Source organism: Bos indicus, chromosome 3, assembly GCF_029378745.1.
Source record: "Bos indicus isolate NIAB-ARS_2022 breed Sahiwal x Tharparkar chromosome 3, NIAB-ARS_B.indTharparkar_mat_pri_1.0, whole genome shotgun sequence".
NCBI lineage: Eukaryota > Metazoa > Chordata > Mammalia > Artiodactyla > Bovidae > Bos > Bos indicus.
Window position 1 is genome coordinate 100954269 of NC_091762.1, and position 19397 is coordinate 100973665.

General features: G+C 40.0%; 1 protein-coding gene across 11 annotated transcripts in view; it reads left to right on the forward strand.

The window, feature by feature from the left end:
* TESK2 (testis associated actin remodelling kinase 2) overlaps positions 1-19397 on the forward strand; it is a 137717-nt gene that overhangs the window by 108253 nt on the left and 10067 nt on the right. For 10 of the 11 annotated variants that reach the window (XM_070786647.1, XM_070786645.1, XM_070786646.1 and 7 more), the window contains one exon: positions 15674-15820. The exons of the other annotated variant lie outside the window; for it this stretch is intronic. In XM_070786647.1, coding sequence (XP_070642748.1) covers positions 15674-15820 — 147 coding nt within the window. The remainder of the gene's footprint in view (positions 1-15673; positions 15821-19397) is intronic. 11 annotated transcript variants of the gene reach the window in all.

Here is a 19397-nt window from a genome sequence, read left to right on the forward strand (position 1 = left end):
GTTGTCCCCTTCTCCTCCTGCCCCCAATCCCTCCCACCATCAGAGTCTTTTCCAATGAGTCAATTCTTTGCATGAGGTGGCCAAAGTATTGGAGTTAAATATGTTTATATTGTTGTGTAACAGGTTTTTGGATCTTTTTCCTCTTGCAGAATTGAAATTCTGTACTGTTAAACAACTCCCTATTTCCCTCTTCCTCCAGTCCCTGGTAACCACTGTTCTATTTTTTGTTTCTATGATTTTGATTACTTAGGTACCTCAAAAAAGTAGAATCACTCAGTAGTTGTCTTTCTGTGACTGGCTCATTTTCTTAGCTTAATGTCCTAAAGGTTCACCTATGTTGTAACATGTGACAGGATTTCCATCCTTTTTAAATCTGAATAATATTCTATCACAAGTATATACATACTATATTTTACTTACCTATTCATCCATCTGTGGAAATTTGGGTTGCTTCCACCTGTTGGCTATTGTGAACAGTACTGCTTTGAATAAAGGTGTGCATATGTCTCTTAGAGACCCCATTTTCAATTTTTTTTGATGTATACCAAGAAGCAGAGTTGCTAAATGATATAATAGTTCTATTTTTAACTTTTTTAGGAACCAGCATATTGTTTTCCATAGTTATTGTACCATTTTACAATCCTACAAATAGTGCAAGGGTTCTAATTTCTCTACATCCTTGTTGATGCTTACTGTTTTCTTTCTTTCTTTTTTTGAATAGTTGCATTCTAATGGGTGTGAGGTGGTAACTCACTGTGGTTTTGACTTGCATTTCTCCATTTCTCATTTGTTGCAGAGACTGTCCTTTTCCCTTTGATATATATGAGGGTTTATTTCTGGGCTTTCTATTCTATTCCATTAGTCTATATGTCTGTCTTTATGCCAACACCACAATGTTTAATGCAAAGCTAATTTTGTTTTTCCTTTCATAAACCCTTTTATGGATCCTCATTGCCCTCAGAGTAAAGTCAAATATCTAACCCTGGCCCTTACCATCTCTGTATCCTCACTGCTTGTTCTTCTCTGATCTGTTGGTTCTGGTCTCAGTTGTATACTGCAGCTGTACTGAGCCTCTTTCTCCTTCAGTTCCACAAATGAGATGTGACCCTTTCCACCTTTGGGTCTCTGCCTCAGCTCTCCCTCTGCCTAGAACACAATCTTTCTGTCTCTCATTGGCCTGGCCAAATCCTATTTAACCTTTAGGACTCGGCTTAGATATAACTTTCTCTAGGAAGTCTTTTCTAATCTCCCAAGATTAGTTAGACATCCCTCCTATATGCTTCCATAATACCATAGTATTTATCATTGACTTTAATTTACTCTTTGCTTGTGTATGTAGTGAAGTAATGCTCAAAATTCTCCAAGCTAGGCTTCAATGGTATGTGAACCATGAACTTCCAGATGTTCAAGCTGTATTTAGAAAAGGCAGAGGAACCAGAGATCAAATTGCCAACATCCATTGTATCATAGAAAAAGCAAGAGAATTCCAGAAAAGCATCTACTTCTGCTTCATTGACTATCCCACAGCCTTTGACTGTGTGGGTCATGCAAATTATGGAAAATTCTTAAAGAGATGGAAATACCAGACCACCTTACCTGCCTCCTGAGAAATCTGTATGCAGGTCAAGAAGCAGCAGTTAGAACCGGACATGGAACAACAGACTGGTTCCAAATTGGGAAAGGAGTAGGTAAGGCTGTATATTGTCACCCTGCTTATTTAACTTCTATGCAGAGTATGTCATGCGAAATGCTCGGCTGGATGAAGCACAAGCTGGAATCAAGATTGCCAGGAGAAATATCAATAACCTCAGATACACAGATGACACCACCCTTATGGAGAAAATGAAGAGGAAGTAAAGAGCCTCTTGATTTTTAAAGTGAAAGAGGAGAGTGAAAAAGCTGACTTAAAATTCAACATTCAGAAAACGAAGATCATGGCATCAGGTCTCATCACTTCATGGCAAATAGATGGGGAAACAATGGAAACAGTGACAGAGTTTATTTTTTGGGGTTCCAAAATCACTGCAGATGGTGACTGCAGCCGTGAAATTAAAAAACTCTTACTCCTTGGAAAAAAAGCTATGAACAACCTAGACAGCATATGGAAAAACAGAGACATTACTTTGCCAACAAAAGTCGATCTAGTCAAAGCTATGGTTTTTCCAGTAGTCATGTATGGATGTGAGAGTTGGACTGTAAAGACAGCTGTGAGTGAAAGTCACTCAGTCATGTTCAACTCTTTGTGACCCCATGGACTATATACAGTCCATGGAATTCTCCAGGCCAGAATACTGAAATTGGTAGCCTTTCCCTTCTCCAGGGGATCTTCCCAACCCAGGGGTTGAACCCAGGTCTCCCACATTGCAGGCAGATTCTTTACCAACTGAGCTATCAGGGAAGCCCAAAGGAAGCTGAGCACTGAAGAATTAATGCTTTTGAACTGTGGTGTTGGAGAAGACTCTTCTGAGTCCCTGGACTGCAAGATCAAACTGGTTAATCCTAGAGGAAATGAGTCCTAAATAGTCATTGGAAAGACAGTGCTGAAGCTGAAACTCCAGTACTTTGGCCACCGAATGTGAAGAACTGAAAAGAACTTAGAAAAGACTCTGATGCTGCGAAAGATTGAGGGCAGAAGGAGAAGGGTGCGACAGAAGATGAGATGGTTGGATGGTATCACTGACTTGATGGACATGAGTTTGAGCAAGCTCTGGTGATAGACAGGGAAGTCTGGCGTGCTGCAGTCCTGGGGTTGCAAAGAGTCAGACATGACTGTGTGACTGAACTGAACTGACTTTGTATGTAGATTATAAATTCCTTGAGGTCAGGGTCTGTTTTGTTTGCATTGGCCTCCATTGGTTCCTTCATAGTGCCTGACAATGATAACTGCTTATCATATTTGTTGATTGAATGAATAAGAAATCAGTGGCATTTTCTGGCTCAAAAGTATTCTGTGATTTCCTCATTGATTACAGTGTAGTTTTGTAACCTTAGTGGCTTATTAGAATTGCTTAGGAGTTTTTTACAAAGTACAGATGCTGGGACCTCACACAAGGCCTATTGAGTTAAAGTCTTGGGTGAGACCCAGGCATCTGTATTTGAAAATAAATTAATAGGGCACCATAGGTTATCTAGTGCACAGCTAGGGTTAAAACATAGAACTCAAAATAAACTCTTAGCCTGGTATCTAGTCCTCTCTGCTCTAGCATCATCCTGCCTGTTTTCTTCTAGTTCTCTTCCTCTTTAACAAGTACTCTATAATTCAGGCAAAGTAGGCTTTATGTGTTTACTAAATGCAGTGTGTGTTTTCCTGCCTCCTTATTTGTATTATTTCTTCAACCCAGAATACTCTTACCCTTTATCCTATGGAAATCTTCCCCCTCTTCAAGACTTGGCTCAAAGACCACTTATTTTCTGCATAAAACCTTTCCTGATTGTTTTCTTACCATTGCTACACCTCCCTATCTCTCCCTTAGGTAGTCAAAATGTTTCCCTCCATTGTTCTTCTTTTACAGTTTTTTTTTTTTTTTTGGTACCTCTCTTATTACACATTTCACCATGTATTAAAGTTATTTTTGCTTTAGTTTTCTTGCAGCAGTGTAAGCTCCTAGAGTAAAGGAGGAACCCAGACTTCAGGGTCCGAAGACTTGGGTTCAGATCCCTATCACAGATCCATTGAATAGCCAAAGGCAAGTTAGTTAAATTCTTTGGGCTTGGTTTCTTCATTCAGTAGAAAACAATGACAAGAATGTTTCAAGATCTTGCAAAGTTCAAATGAGGTAACTGTGAAAGTGCTTTGTAAAATCACTTGCTGGTTATTATATAATGGCAAACATGGTGTCTTACTCAGATGTATACTCCTAATCTCCCAACAGTACCTCATATTTAGAAGACACTTTTATAGGTATTGGCTGAATGATTGAATAGGGAGGAAAGGAAGCAAACAGTAAACATGTTATGTCATCAAAAAAGTGAAATTGAGAAAAATCTTCCAGTGATTTTTAGTACCTGTACGAATGTGTAGAATTCTTGCCTCAAGAATGGAATAATTTCTAAATGGCTTCTTAAATTGTTCAATTGTAAGACCTCTTGCATAGTTATCCTTTCCTTCTGTAACTAATTCACTCGGCAATTTCTTTTCTACCCAGACTAGCTAGTTAGTCAAACGTGTTTCTGATATGCTCAGAAGGAACAGAACTGAATACTGGACTTAGAAATAAAATAACAGACATATGACTTCCCCAATAAGTCTTTAAGTCAACTTAAGTGTTAGGATGAGGAAATATTTTAATTTTTAACCAATAATTTGTTGTACTTGGCAGTGTCAGATGCTTTTTAAAAAATAACTTTTTTTCTGATTATGAAATCACACATGCTCATTAAAGAAATAGTTAATATTTCTAGAATGTAAAGTTTGGCATGCATTTTCTTTTTTCACCCTGTGACGACTTGACAACCCTGTGAGATGTAGTCATTACTGTTGCTATCTTATGTAAAAAGAAGCTGAGAATTAGATTAAATAGTACCTGAAAAGCTCTTCTTTCATTTTATCTACTTAGCCCAATTTTCAAGTCTTAGTTTAAATTTTCACTTCATTATATTGGCCTTTCCTAATGGTTCCCCCCGCATCTAGATCATTACTTAGATTATTATTCTCATTGATAGTATTCATCCCTTTTTCATTGTAGCACATATCATAACATATAATTCTTTATTTATTTGATGTTTGTTTATTGTCCCTCTCCCATATATCAATTCCAGTAGGATTGGGACCATGTTCTGTTTGTTTACCACCAGCAACAAGTAAGTAGCAGGTCACTGAAGAGCATGGGGTTGGTAGAGGAAGTAGTGGACCTCCTCAATTACTGCCTTTATATTAAGCTCAGGAAGCTAAAGACCACATTCTTAGATGCTGGAAAGTTGGAGTGTTAGTTAGAGGGCACCACAGTTAAGGAGGACCATTGTGTTTAGTGTGATTATTCTCTTCTCTAACTTAGCTCTTTACAAAGCTAATATGGGTTACTTCCTAGGCAAGGATGTTATAGAAGGACTTCAATTGTATAATGTGGAGTTTAGCATGGACTGCCTTTCAGGTCTATCCCACCATATTATATTGTTATTCCATACCCTTGGGCATTGTTTTTTTTCATGAGTATCTTTGAAAAAATTGTTGATCCATGCATGAAATCAGAAAGGAAAATGTACCTATGTTGATACTGACTAACTTATCCTGTACATAAGTTCATAGAAATACTTTTCTGGGAATACGTAAAAGATAAGGAGACATTATGAAGATTAGAGAAAAGAATATTAAAAATTTGAGAGATAGAGGCTAGATGATACAGGGCCTTATAGACCATGGTGAAGATTTTGAATTTTATTTTAAATACAGCAGGAAGCAATTGAAAGATTTTAGATAGGAGAACAGTAGGATGCAATTTGTATTAAAAAATAGTACTTTGGCTGCTGTGGAGAACAGATTGTAGAGGGACAAAAGTGAGGACAAGGAGACCAGTGGAAAGAAACACACAGATAATATGAGAGAATGTGGGTAGCTTGAACTGGAGTGGTATCTGTGAAGATTTTTAAAGGTCTCTTTTAGAAATAGAAACACAAGGTCTTATGACTTTGATAAGAAAAAGAGTAAGGAATCAAATGAGGCCCATTTTCTAGGTGAGTGGTTGTTTCATTTACTGAGATTTGGAAAATTTCCAGAATGCTGATGGAATGCCTACTCGGCCATGTATGTATTACCTGAGATTTTTTTTTTAACATAACACTTAATCAGAATAGTCTGTTTGCTGTGAAAGACCAGACTCAGTCTTTGAGCTTTTTAAGGATAACACATCACTGCATCTTAAAGCCCTTCCGTGGACAAGACCTTTTTGGTCTAAGCTCTGAAGACTGAGGTAGCTGATGAGAGTAGATTCATGGAGAGTGTAGAAGGGATCTCTATATGTAGATAAATGGTTGGAGATGCTTAATTTGTTCATTAATTCAATTACCTTTTATTGAGGCTTACACTGATATAGCAATGGCATTGAATCTCAGTGAACTCAAGAAGTGAAGTTAATTGTACATTAGAACCTTCTGAATTTATTTGGAAAAGTATTCAGAATTCAGCACCTTGGTCATTCTCTGCTTTTAGCCATTTAGAAAAATTTCTTAGAATTTAGTATCCGCAAAACCCCTTTGAGTGATATCATATCCAGATCTGCTGCTTTGTTTGAATTGAGAGTTGGCCTTAGACCAGCGTTAGCTGCTTCTCAGAGAGTCCAGTGACTGATAGAGAAAAGATAATTTGGAACATGTTGATAGAAAAAATCTAGACTTAACTTCACTCAAGTTTAATCATCTCATTTTTCTCATTTACTTTCTCATTTTTCCTGTGTAGCTTGCAGGATCTTAGTTCCCCAACCAGGGCTCGAACCTGTGCCTCTGCAGTGGAAGCATGGCATCCTAACCACTGGACCACCCAGGAATTCTCTACTCTGTCATTACAGAGGGCACATAATTCCAACATTTGAGATGGTCTGAAACCAAAGAAAAGGCTTTCTCTCTTTCTTTATAGCTGTAGATACTTATGTATACATGCATGCTCAGTCGCTGTCATGTCTAACTCTTTGTGACCCCATGGACTATAGCCCACCAGGCTCCTCTGTCCATGGGGTTATTCAGGCAAGAATACTAGAGTGGGTTGCCATTTCCTCCTCCAGGGGATCTTGCTGACCCAAGGATCAAACCTGTGTCTCCTGTATTCTTTACCACTGAGCCACCTGGGAAGCTCACTTATGTATACACCAGACCTCAAATCTGTTTTCTCTGCAGTTGAACCTAAACTGGCTGACTCCTCTTTGCCCGCCCCTACTTTTGATAACTCCAGCTAGTCTTTGTGAATTTTTGTGATCTTGCAGGTAATTAGTTACCTATTTAACCCTTAGCCTTTAGAGGAGATTTCTCCCTGCACTTGGAGTGACTGTTGAGTTGGGAAGCTGTTTTCCACATAGCAAATTGGAAACCTTTCCTCCCTTTTTGCCCTTCTACCTACGATTTGCCACTAGAAGATACCATCTGGGCTTATAGTTTGCCTCTAAATTTTGCTCGACTTTTTCCTTATCCATAGGCCAAGTTGTGTGTTGATATGGACAGAAGAAGTGGAAGAAATGATTGGCTCATTTGATGATAGCGTTCCCCCCCCCCCCCCCGCCTTTTTTTAAATTGGAGGATAATTGCTTTACAGAATTTTGTGGTTTTCTGTCAAACATTTACATGAATCAGCCATAGGGACACCTATGTCCCCTCCCTCCCGAACCTCCCTCCCATCCCCCTCCCATCCCACCCTTCTAGATTGTCACAGAACCCCTGTTTGAGTTCCCTGACCCGTACAGCAAATTCCCATTGGCTATCTATTTTACGTATGGCAATGTAAGTTTCCACGCTGTAGTTTCCTTTGATATAAATCATCTTAATTAGAAACTTAAACCTCTTTTGGTTTCCATTTTCATTTTGTCCATTGTCAAGCCCTTACTCCTGAGATCTGGTGAAGGGGGAAGCAGGGTCTGTTGTCTTCCTTAACAGATTGCTTTGTTCAGTGTGAGTTCAATCATGAGGTGAATGTCAGAGGTTCTTGTCAGAATCTGGAAAATGTGAGGTTGTAGTAAATATGGGGTAGCAAGTTGGATTTGAATTTAAAAAAATTTTTATTGAAGTATAGAAGAAAACTTTCAAACATGACCTTAATAACTATGTCACTGGTGAAGATATCATGGAGGTGGGGATAGGAAAGCAGACTGGATAGAGTAGTCAGCAGACCTAGGCTGATCTTAAATCATGTCTGAGACCATTGATTGCTAGTAGAGCTTTATGGGGCAAATAAAATAGTCTTAGTGTTATCTTAGTTCATTTCTTTGAGAAGATTAGTTTTACAGATTTATCTTTTAATGTTTACTTTATTTAAACAAATTTGATTTTGATTAGAGATGTTTACAGTAAGAGTTAAAGATCTGTGGGAGAAGCTTAGTCATACTTTTTTGAATCTTGTGGGTAAACAGTCATTTTGATGTTTATAGTAGTTTATGTGCATAGAAAAACACTCGTACTACTTCAGGTGCATTAAACAAACATGTTCTTAAAGTGGTGAGCGGGTTATACTTAGTGTCTGCAGGAAGTATGAGGAAAAAGTGAGTGGTATCTTTATGGCCTCTTCTAACTGGTTTTTTCAGCTACTGATAAAAAGAAATGCCCTCTCTAATTTTCAAAAAGAGATCTTAGATATATTTTTAAGTCCATGTGATTCTGATCACTTTAAGGAGTCTGCAGATAGAGTGGTCAAAAGATCCTCAGAATTTCCTTCCACTGAGTGGCCAGACAGGCTGTTTTGTATTTTGCTTTGTATTTATTGCTACCATAGTATCTGCCATATAGTGCATGCGTGCTAAGTCGCTTCAGTTGTGTCAACTCTTTGCGACCCCACAGACCTTAGCCCACCAGGCTCTTCTGTCCATGGATTCTCCAGACAAGAATACTGGAGTAGGTTGCTATGCCCTTCTCCAGGGGATCTTCCCAATCCACATCTCTTATGTCTCCTGCAATGGCAGGTGGGTTCTTTACCACTAGTGCCATCTGAGAAGCCTTCAAGTAGGCATTATTAAATGTTTGTTTTGCATGATATTTATCAGAAAATTCCTCTAAAAGTACATCTCTCTTTTTTATCTTAAATTACAGTAATGACAGAAATGGGAGGGCTTCTAATAAAAGAGGGAACTTAAAACCTGCCTCTATTATTTAAATGTACTTAATCATTCATTTATTAATTCAGTGATTTATTATTTACCTTACTGGATACTAGACTTACAAACTTGAGAAAGATCTGGTCCCTGTCATCAAAGTTATAGTACAATAAGATAAGCAATGGTAGAAATACAGGGGGCCCAAGAGGCACAAAGGATGGGATGGGGTATCAGGAAATGCTTTCCAAAATAAGCGACTTGAGTTGGGTTTAGAAGGATGAATAAGAATTAGCAAAGCTATGAAGGGGAAGAAGAGTATTCTGCATAGTACTTAAGCATATATGAAGGCAGAGAGAGTTTAACATTTAAATATTCTGAAATACATCTTGGGTTCCCTTTCTCTTTGACTCAGTTCATTACTGCTGCCTGCTTGAGTCACGCAGGTCCCGGTGGACCTCCTGGAGTGGAGGCTGAACCGTGGTGAACTCAGGCCTTGGCAGATGTGTGGATGTGCACTTGTGTGGTGGCTGTGGAACCTCGAGCTGAGAACAGGGGGCTCCTTTGGAGCATGAGCCTCCCACAGGGCGCTCTTGGGATGCCTGTCCCGGAATTACCCAGGGCAGTAACAAAGCTTTCTTTTCTTCTTTACACCAAGCCAGCAGGATGGGATGTCTGCTAGCCTTTGTGTTTGGAGCCAACCAACAAACATACAGTGACCAGTACAATGGCATTGTTGGGCTTCAGTGAAAAGTAGGTCGTGGCCCAGGCCCTCCTCTGCAGAGGGCCCATCCAAAGAACAGAGGTTGGACAAGCCTCTGATTTGGCTGTTTGGTATTGATGCTGGTTTCTGATGGGCTTTCTGACTTACTTTTGGTGTGTAACATTGTAGGATTTCTTCCCATTGTTTCCAAAAACCTCTATTTGGAATCTCTGAGTTGCCTTTGACTCTTTTCCCTTAGTTCTCATATCTACTACTCAGTTGCTAAATCATTTAGATTCTACTTCTGTTTATTCTAACTCTAGACTACTTTTTCATGCCTGTAATAGCACTGTAAGTCAGGTATTTGGTCATCTCTCATCTGGGCTGATGCAGTAGCCTTTAAACCTCCCTCTAGGTCCTTCTCTCTTCTGTTAACACCATGAGCTTTCTAAAATGTAGTTTCCGTCATGTATTAGTTTTCTAGGATTGCCATAACAAAGCACCACAAAGTGAGTGGCTTATGATGATACAAGTTTATTCTCTCATAGTTCTGAAAGCTTGAAGTCTGAAATCAAAGTGTCGGCAGGGTCTTGCTCTCTCTGAAGGCCCTAAAGGAAGAAGAGCCTTGCCTCTTCATGGTTTCTCTTGGTGTTCCTTAGCTAATAGACACATGAAAATGGATCTTTGCCTCCATTGTTACCTGACATTCTCCTTGTATGTCTGTGTCTCCTCTCCTCTTTTTGTTAAGATATTAGATTAAGGATCCATCCTACTCCAGAAGGACCTCATCTTTACTTGATTACATCTGCCAAAGACCTTATTTTCAAATAAGGTCACATTCACAGGTAATCAATTCATTGAATCTTCATAACTCTATGGGTTAGGTTCTATTATTATTCCCATTTTATAGATGAATGTTAAAGAGTAACCAACCCAGGTCACACAACTAGTCAGAGGTGAGTTTCAATCAGAGGCAGCCTAACTCTGCACTATGTGGGCTTCATCACTATATTGCACTGCCTGGCTTCACTTTTTAACTTCATTCTTCTCCCCTGCTTATACTTCATGCAGGGAAAGAAAAAAGAGAAGAATAACTACTAATCGCTGAACTTGGTATTCCTTTTGTATAGTATATCTTTATTACTCCCAACCCTGTATATGGGTTTCCAGGAAATAGAACTGAATCCTCAATGGGTGATGAGCCAGGCCTAGTGGGAAAAGGTATTCCAGGTAATGGGGCCAGCAATGTGCACAAATGTGCAAGTAAGCAGGGATCAGACCCTTATAAACAGGAGTGAAAGACATGTATGACATGCTAAGGAAAGAAGACTACTTCGAAAGCTAGTAGAGTAACCCAGGGGAGGAATGATGATAAGATATTAATAGTGGAAAGAATGAGTTGTATACTGTGAGCTAAGCTAAGCATGTGCTAGACACATTAATACTTTGTATATCTTATCTCTTTTTATTTTTCTCTGCCTTTGATTAAACACCAAATCACTTTGGTTCTGCCTCTGAGATGTCTCCAGATATTAACCTCTTTTCCATTCTCGCTCCCAGTCTTTTTCAGGCCTTTGTTGCTTCTCACTTGGATTCCAGAAGCCTCCTAACTCTTCTCCCAGCCTCAATTCCTGACCTTTCTGTACAGTTTTTACATTACTGTTAAAATGATATTTCTAAAGCACATCTAGTCATTGTCCTGGGTGAAAAAAATCATTAATTTTTGTGTCATCTCTACTAGACTGTGAACTAAGGGCAGGGATTGGCCCTGCTTAGTTTTATGTTTTCACGTAGTAGGTTTTCAGTATTTCTGTAGGTGTGTGGATACAGGTGGGTGGATCTCTCTCGGGACAATCCCGCTAGTTAGGTGGCAGCAAATGATGTCTGTTAGTGGAATGGCAGGCACATTCATCTGCCTTAGATAAGTGCCCTAGCTCTAGGCTATTTGGGTAGATTTTTCACAAAGGAATAATAATTCTTAGAGTTGATATTTTCTTTAGTACCTCTCTGAATATGCCTTTGAACTACTATTCATAGATAAGTTTGTTTGATTATAGATATCACTACTTTGATAATTCAGAGTTAAGAAAGGGTAACCATTTTTTCTTGTTCTTCTGACTGGTTATGATTGGGTGAGGTTATGATTAGAATCAGCAGGAATTGAGAACAGGAGTCCTGGGTGTAGTGCCTGTTACCTCAGGGAGAGGTATGTATTGCCTAGTCCTGCTCCAGAATATTCTTTGTATGTACAAGTTTATGTGTCTGTCTGTGTTTGAGTGGTACCATCAGACTCTATAGGGCATATATGGAAAGAGCCATTCTCAGCCTTTTAGGATCCAACTCAGATATTACATTTTCTCTGAAACTTTCCAAACTCCTCAATATCTACTTTTATACCCCAAGTATTTACCTCTGCTAAAAGGTTATTAGTATTATTTGTTTACCAGTGTGTCTTTCATGACACATTTTATGGTATAAACTGAGTATTTCTTTCTTAATGGTATAAACTGAGTATTTATATACCCACATTTACTGTGTGGATGGGTCTCTTGTAATCACTGGGGGATATAATGTTGATGTAAATGGACAAGTTCTTATTCTCATATGGGGGTGGTAGGAAGGGGAGGAGTGCTCAATAAGTATTTGGAGAAATAAGCTGATATTCCTGAGTGGCGAACTGAGTGTGTGCTTACCTGTTCCTTTGATCATTTTCTAGAGTGTTGGCATATGATTTTTTACATACATAGTAATATTGTTCAGTCACCAACACATATTTGTCTATTTGGTGCCTTTTAAGAAAAAAGTCTTTAATGAAATCGAATATCACACAAATGAAATGGCAGAAACTCTTAACATTTTATTAAACCATGAGGAGGAGAAGCAGGTTTTGGTGTAGGTGAACTTGGGGAACAGTCACTTAGAGGTATTAAGTCCCTCTGACACATTTGATTGGCTGATATTATAGTTTTCTGAACTTGAAAGTTAAAAAGAGCAACAATAAAAATTATAAAATCTTCTCTCTGGTAGGTATTTAAATGTGTTGCCAAGGCCTTTGGTTGTTTCATAGAGCTAAGGGAGTGGTCTGGAAGAAAATGAAAGCAAAGTGGCTGTTATCCCCAGCCCAGAAGGCTGAATGTGCGGGGACAGTTGTTCTTGCCTCTGCTTCCCACAGAGCACACACCAGCTGAGTCTGCACGTGGCGTTGCTTATGGGGAAGTGGACATTCCGACTAATGGCACACAGAGTGTGTAGCAACTTAGAAATCTTCCTTGTTGGCAGATCTCAAACTTCCTTTCCTCATATATGCAAAGGTCTTGAGACATTGAGAAGTTGTGGTTTCTGAGAGCCCCAGAGGCTTATCAGCCCCACCAAAGTGTTCACTGAAGGCAGGCAAGTGAGTAAACTCCATTTGGTTTCCCTCTCTGGTCCTGGGTTTGTGCTTTTTTTCCATCTTGTCTGGAATAGTCAGAGCCAAATAGCCAGTGTGATTCCTCACCTTGTCTCACCTCTCTCCTCTGCTCTCCACCCTGTGGCTTGGTCTGTGGATTTCTCAGACTTTCAGAGACATGGCGGGACAGAGTAAACATGTGTTTGAACCAAGAGTCCTGGCTTACCCTGGCCCACAGAGTACACATACAGGCTTTTTACCCGTCTTTTCTGCCTGGCCCTCAGTGGGAAACCTGAGTGGCTCCTGAAGTCAAGCCTTCCATGTCACACTGTCACGGTGCCAGACAAGTGGACTACAACCTTGTCACACCTTTTCTACTCTCAGAGCTAGAGAAATTTGTCTACGTGATTAGCTGTCAGCTTCACTGCCCCTCTATAGCTTGGAATTTGCAAGTTCACTTTCCTTTTAGCAAATGGGCACCTCAGATGTGAACCGTGAACAAATTCAACTGGAGTGAAGAGGCTAAGGTGCTATGCTAATGTCGTCATTATGCTTTGTTTTGAGATTTCCAAAGATGGATTATCAAACAAGATGAAGCAGATCAACAGGTTTCCCTTTTGAGAAATTTGGTGTATTTTTAGCCATTCTCTCTGCCTTGCCAAACCTGATCTACTTCATCCAAGGATCTGAAATGCTGCCTCATGCTGCCCCCAACTGGTTCTTTTTGGTACTCATGTTACCACATCAGAGAATCTAAGATTATATGAAACTTCTATTATTTTTTTCTTAGCACTTTCATGTATTTGTATTCAATTCTTATAATAACATCATGAGGTATATGGATCATGGATTATAATACCTATTGTATATATGGGAAAACAGAAGGAAAGCCTCATTAGTCTATTTGTCCAAAGTAAAATGGCTGTTAAGAGGCAGAGTTGGACTAAAATTCAGGTTTCTTGTCTTCTCTCCCATCAGTTCCCTACTCTTTTGTAAATCCAATATCACCCCCCACTCTGAAAAGATATGAAGTGCTTATTTTTAGGCTTAGAGGTTTTGTGAAGATTAAATGATGTAATTAATGGTAAGTCCTCAGAGTAGTGCCTGGCACAAAGTAAGCACCAACTAATAGCAGCTGCCACTGCTATTGTGGTTATTATTATTATCTCGGTATTTGCTCTTTTTAAAAACAAAACAAAACAAAGCGGCTCTTTGTGGGTATGTAGGAATGACAGACAGCCAAATTTCTTGAACGAGTATATCTTCACGTAGTTTCCACTTAGCCTTGTCTCCTACTCACTCCTCAATTCACTTTGATCTTATTCTGGTCTTAACCACTTTACTGAAACTGCTCTGGCCATGGTTGCCAGTGACTTCTTATTTATTTATCTGGCTGCATTGGGTCTTGCTGCACCCAGCATCTTCTGTTGTGACACATGGGCTTCTCTCTGGTTGTATCCCATGGGCTCCAGATTGTGGGCTCGGCAGTTGAGGCACAGTGTGTGGGATTTTCAGCTCCCAGACCAGGGATTAAACCCTCATCCCTTGCATTGGAAGGCAGATTCTTAACTACTGGACCACCAGGGAAGTCCTGCCGGTGACTTGTTAGAGGCAAATTCAGTAGACACTTTTCAGGCTCATCTTACTTGATCTGTAGCATTTTGATACTTTTGGTCATTTTCTCTTTTGGAATGTTCTCGTTCTTTGGCTTCTGTGGTGACATTCTTGTTTGGTGGTTCTTCCTCTGCCTGCTTCTGTATATGTTCCAGTTGTTTGGGATTCTGTTAATTTCCCACCTTATATGTTAACCCCTGGGCAATCCCATATATTCCTTAGCCTCAGTGACTACTTCAGCTCAGGCAATTGTCATTGCCTCCTAAATGTTAGTCTCTAGCCCAGATTTTGCTCCTAAACTTCAAACTGACTTGGTATAGGGTATCTCCACATGCCCTTAAGCCCAGCATGTCTTAGTTGTACTCCCTGTTTTTTAACATTGCCTCTTCTAAAAACCTCCTCTCCCTATATTCTGGGTATTTAATAATGGCACACAGGGGCCAATAGCCTGCAATCCACCTAGGAGCTTTTCATTGTTCTCCTCCTCCTCATCAAGGCATTCATCAAGTTTTTTTGACTTTGCCATCTAAAATCTTGAATCTTGCTCTGTTCCAGTGCCTCCACTGTTGCCTTAACTCAGGCATTCTTCCTTCACCAGGATTATTGCAATAATTTCCTAACCTATTTTTCCTTCTCCATATTCTCCACTCTAATCCATCCATCCTACCATTGCTGAAATAATCTTTTCCTTTAAAAAAACAAATATGAACGTGTTGCTCTTTGGCTTAAAAGGCTTCTTTTGTTCCCTATAGATAGGATAAAGTCCATATACTTTAGCAAAGCATATCAGCCTCACCTCTCATGTACTCTGGCCATACTGAGTAAATTAGTTTTCTGAATACACCATGCTCTTAACCTATAGCTTTATGTCTGCTGTTCCCTCTGTGTGGACTTTCTTTCCTGCTCCCCCAAGTCATCCTTTGAACTCCTCAGTTCCTTCGTGCAGCTTTCTCTGACATGCCTAGATTGAGTCTGTACCTTTTTCCTTTGTGCTGTCGTACCTGTACAAAGCTATCTTTTAGCATTTACTACATGATATTGTTTGTCTATATCCCTTAATAGATTGTGATCTCAAAGGAAGGTGCAGCATCTACCATAGTGCCCAGATGCAGAATAACTGCTCAGTAACTTAAAAAAAAAGAAAAACAACAGTCTCTGTCTTCTAGGTTTTTACCCTCCAGCAGTTTTACCCCCACCCTAAACGTTGTTGACAAATGGTAGCTGGGTTTTCCTTCTGTTTTGCAGTATATCAACTCTGGAAACCTGGAACAGTTGCTAGACAGTAACCTGCATTTGCCCTGGACTGTGAGGGTGAAACTGGCTTATGACATAGCAGTGGGCCTCAGCTACCTTCACTTCAAAGGCATTTTCCATCGGGACCTCACCTCTAAGGTACGAAGGCTTTACTTGGACAACTCTTTGAGACACTATCTTCCATTTACCAAGAAATCTGCATTAAGAAACCAGTCATTAATGAGCTTTGGAATGTTGGAGATCTCTTATAAATTCAACATTTAATCATGGAAGATACAGCTTATTACTGTGTATAGCTAGTCCTTAGAAAGCCAAACTTGGCTCACAGCAGGTTCCTTTCATTGTTGAGTCCATCAGCACATACATCTTGAGAACCTTTATTCTTGGTTTCACTCACTACTGAATGTATGTTGCAGGAATAGATGGCACGAGAACACATAAGAGATTCTTGCCCTTTAGGGGTGACAGCAGTCAAGGCTGTGTGGGAACCTGCCTCTTTGTATTCTCTCCCATGGTCTCCAGCAGGGGTTCTGTGATTTTTAGTCACTTGAGTACAGGTTTTGGAGGCCATAATGTACTGACCCATTTTCTTTCTGTGTGATTGAGTTTCTGCCATCCTGCCAGTTCCTCTTTGGCATCAGCTGGTCTTTGTAGTATTCTCTTGCTGTCCAAATTGCTGTGTGACCAGGTTAGAAAAGAGTTGCTTTTAGAGGAAGTTGGCTATACTACAAGGCAGACACCTCAGGGCCAAGTAGCACAGGATACCACATGACAAGGCTTATTTAAATAGTACTGTTTGTACTACTATATATAAAAAATAGATAACCAATAAAGACCTACTATATAGCACAGTGATTCTACTCAATACTCCGTAATGACCCATATGGGAAAAGAATCTAAAAAAGAGTGGAGATATGCATATATATAAAACTGATTCAGTTTGCTGTACAGCAGAAAGTAATATAACATTGTAAATATACGCCAATAAAAATTTTTTTTAAAATAATACTGTTTGACCATTGATATGGGAACTATAAATCATCTAATATAACTTGTGTTCAGAAGCTGATTTAAAATTCTCCTAGGGAGGTATATGAGGCTTCCTAGGTGACTCAGTGGTAAAGAATCCACCGGCCAATGTAGAAGATGCAGGAGACATGGGTTCGATCCCTGGGTTGGGAAGATCCCCTAGAGGAGGAAATAGCAACCCATTCCAACATTCTTGCCTGGAAAATCCCATGGACAGAGGAGCCTGGTGTGCTACAGTCCATGGGGTCACGAAGAGTCGGACACAACTAAGCAACTGAGCACACACACATGCACGCAGGGGAGGTATATGGACCATCCAAGAACAGTGGTCACTTCATTCTGCACCCTTAACACATGCATATGCACATGCATATACATATTCATGCAGCTCTTCTGTCATGGATGAGGGGTAAGGAAACCTGTTACAGGAAAAAGTTTGCAAAGGGAACAAAAGCAGGCTGTGCTCTCAGAGCCAATAGACCTGGTGTTCTAAACATAAGTACTGTCCCCAAGGGACCCTGGCCATTGGTTTGTGACTACTACACAGAAAATAGCTTTAAGTAGTGCTCGTAGGGCTCTAGGTGTGGCAGTGCCATTTGTAGTCAGCTGCACTGTTACTGAAGAAACCCTAAGATTGGTGGAATCTGGTGACCAGCTGAGACCTACTTGTGAGAAGTCCTTTATCTTCAATGGTATAAGCAAGAGCTGGACAGCTGGGAGCTGGAAGGTGGTATCTTATCCCTTCATCAGCCTCTTCTCCTTCCTTAGAATATTTTAGAAAGTCAAGACTTAGAAAATTGCACCTGTTCCTGGCAGATGGGTTGGGTTGTATCAACTTAGATACTGTCTTAAGTTGATGGCATATCCTTACCTTGGGCATGCAACTAAAATAAAATTGTTGCTTCCTACTCAGAGAGCATCATGTCTTCTAACATAGAGGGAGGTCATGACCAGTTGTCTATCAATCACACAGATATTTCCTACACACCCACATGAGTGTCTTCTGTGCCTGGCACCATGCATGAAGGAATATTCGAGAAAGATAAGTTCTGACCAGAGATAGTCTATTGGCAAATAACTGAAGAAAAGTTCATAGCATTTTATAATTGAGTGTTTAGCTATAGACTATGGGTTTTCAGCAAAAAACAATCAGTAAACTAGGGTACCTAGGTTTTCTGGAGGAACTCATTGTATTCCATTCTGTGCACCCAAAATATTTTATCCCATTGTGCTAGTGTGGTTCTGAGTTTGTCATATTGTATGTATTGTAAAAATGACTACCCTTTTTGGATCTTTAGGGTAAGACCACTGTCCTTTGGTTTTCCTAGTTGATGGTGGGTGCTCCCATGTCAGCTGGCTTGAGATGAGAAACTGGGAATTTAGGAGAAAAATTCTCTGGTATTATTGGTGTACTTTCTTGGGTCTGAACTTTAGGTGGTGGTGAGAACAAATGACTTTGCAACTGGAAGACAGGCTGGGAACTACACTTTAGGGAATCTCAAGTTGAAGAAAAACAAGCAAATTTTATAAGCCAGACCATCCTATTTGAGAGACTCTATTTATTGCCCTTTTATCCAAATGTTTCAACTTCACAGTGTTGCAGAGATTAAGGAGAGGTTGTATGTTCACACCTAGACCAAAGCAGCCCCACCCAGGAGACCTGTGTGGTGGTGACAGTGACTCTAAGAATGAGAATCCCAAGGGAAAAATAAGGCTAAAGGGACAGAGCAGGGCTTTGAAATTTCCAAACTATCTCCTCATTGTCAGCCTTGGATCTGAATTTAAGTGCAGTAAAAGGTTTACTTATATTTTAGTGTGTACACTTCCAGTTATTTGATGGTATACTGTGTCTGTGTCTCCCACCAACACATGAGTTTCTCAAGTGCTGCTCTTATTCACCTTTTTCCCCCTAGCACCTAACATAGAGCCTATCAGAGTAGAGGCTTCCTGGCCCTCTTGCAGAAAATGTGCTTGATGGCACAGAGGCCAGAACATCTGCTTGAGAACTGAGATTTTGAGTCCCACATCCAGTTTTATTCCACCTCTTTAAATGACTTCAGTGTTCTTGGGCTATTGACATCAGCCCTGGCTTCTCAGACCAGAGCTAATAAGAGGGATTTAGAATACTGGCAGTGTGTTTCAGGTGGGTAAACCAGGACAGAGAGAAGCATATGCCATTTTCCAAATGATCCTGGGCCTAGAGTAGTGGCAGAGAGGATCCTAGTTTTGAGTGCCTACTGAAAGTAGTGTTGCCTTTGTAGAATTCACACATCAGTGGTTACTGAAACACTGTTTTCAAGAATGAAAAGTCTGTCACATATAGCTGTTCAGTCTAATTTTGTAACTACTTCTAAGAAACAGGCTGATTTAGGTTTGTGCAGTGGCAATGCTGATTACTTAGAAGGAAATGGGAGGTTGTGTGGCTTTAAAAACATTCAGTTCTTGAGCTCCATCAAGAAGTGGCAACAGCCACATGCAGGCTAGAAGCAGTTGATTCAGTTGTATGTGAGCCTTGCTCTTAAGGGCAGCTAAGGAGGGCTTCTTTGTTTTTAAATATATATTTTTTTAAATTAGAGGATAATTACAATATTGTGATGTTTTTGCCATACATCAACATACATTGGCATTAGGTATACATATGTCCCCTCCCTCTTGAACACCCCTCCCAGCTCCCTCCCCGTCGCAC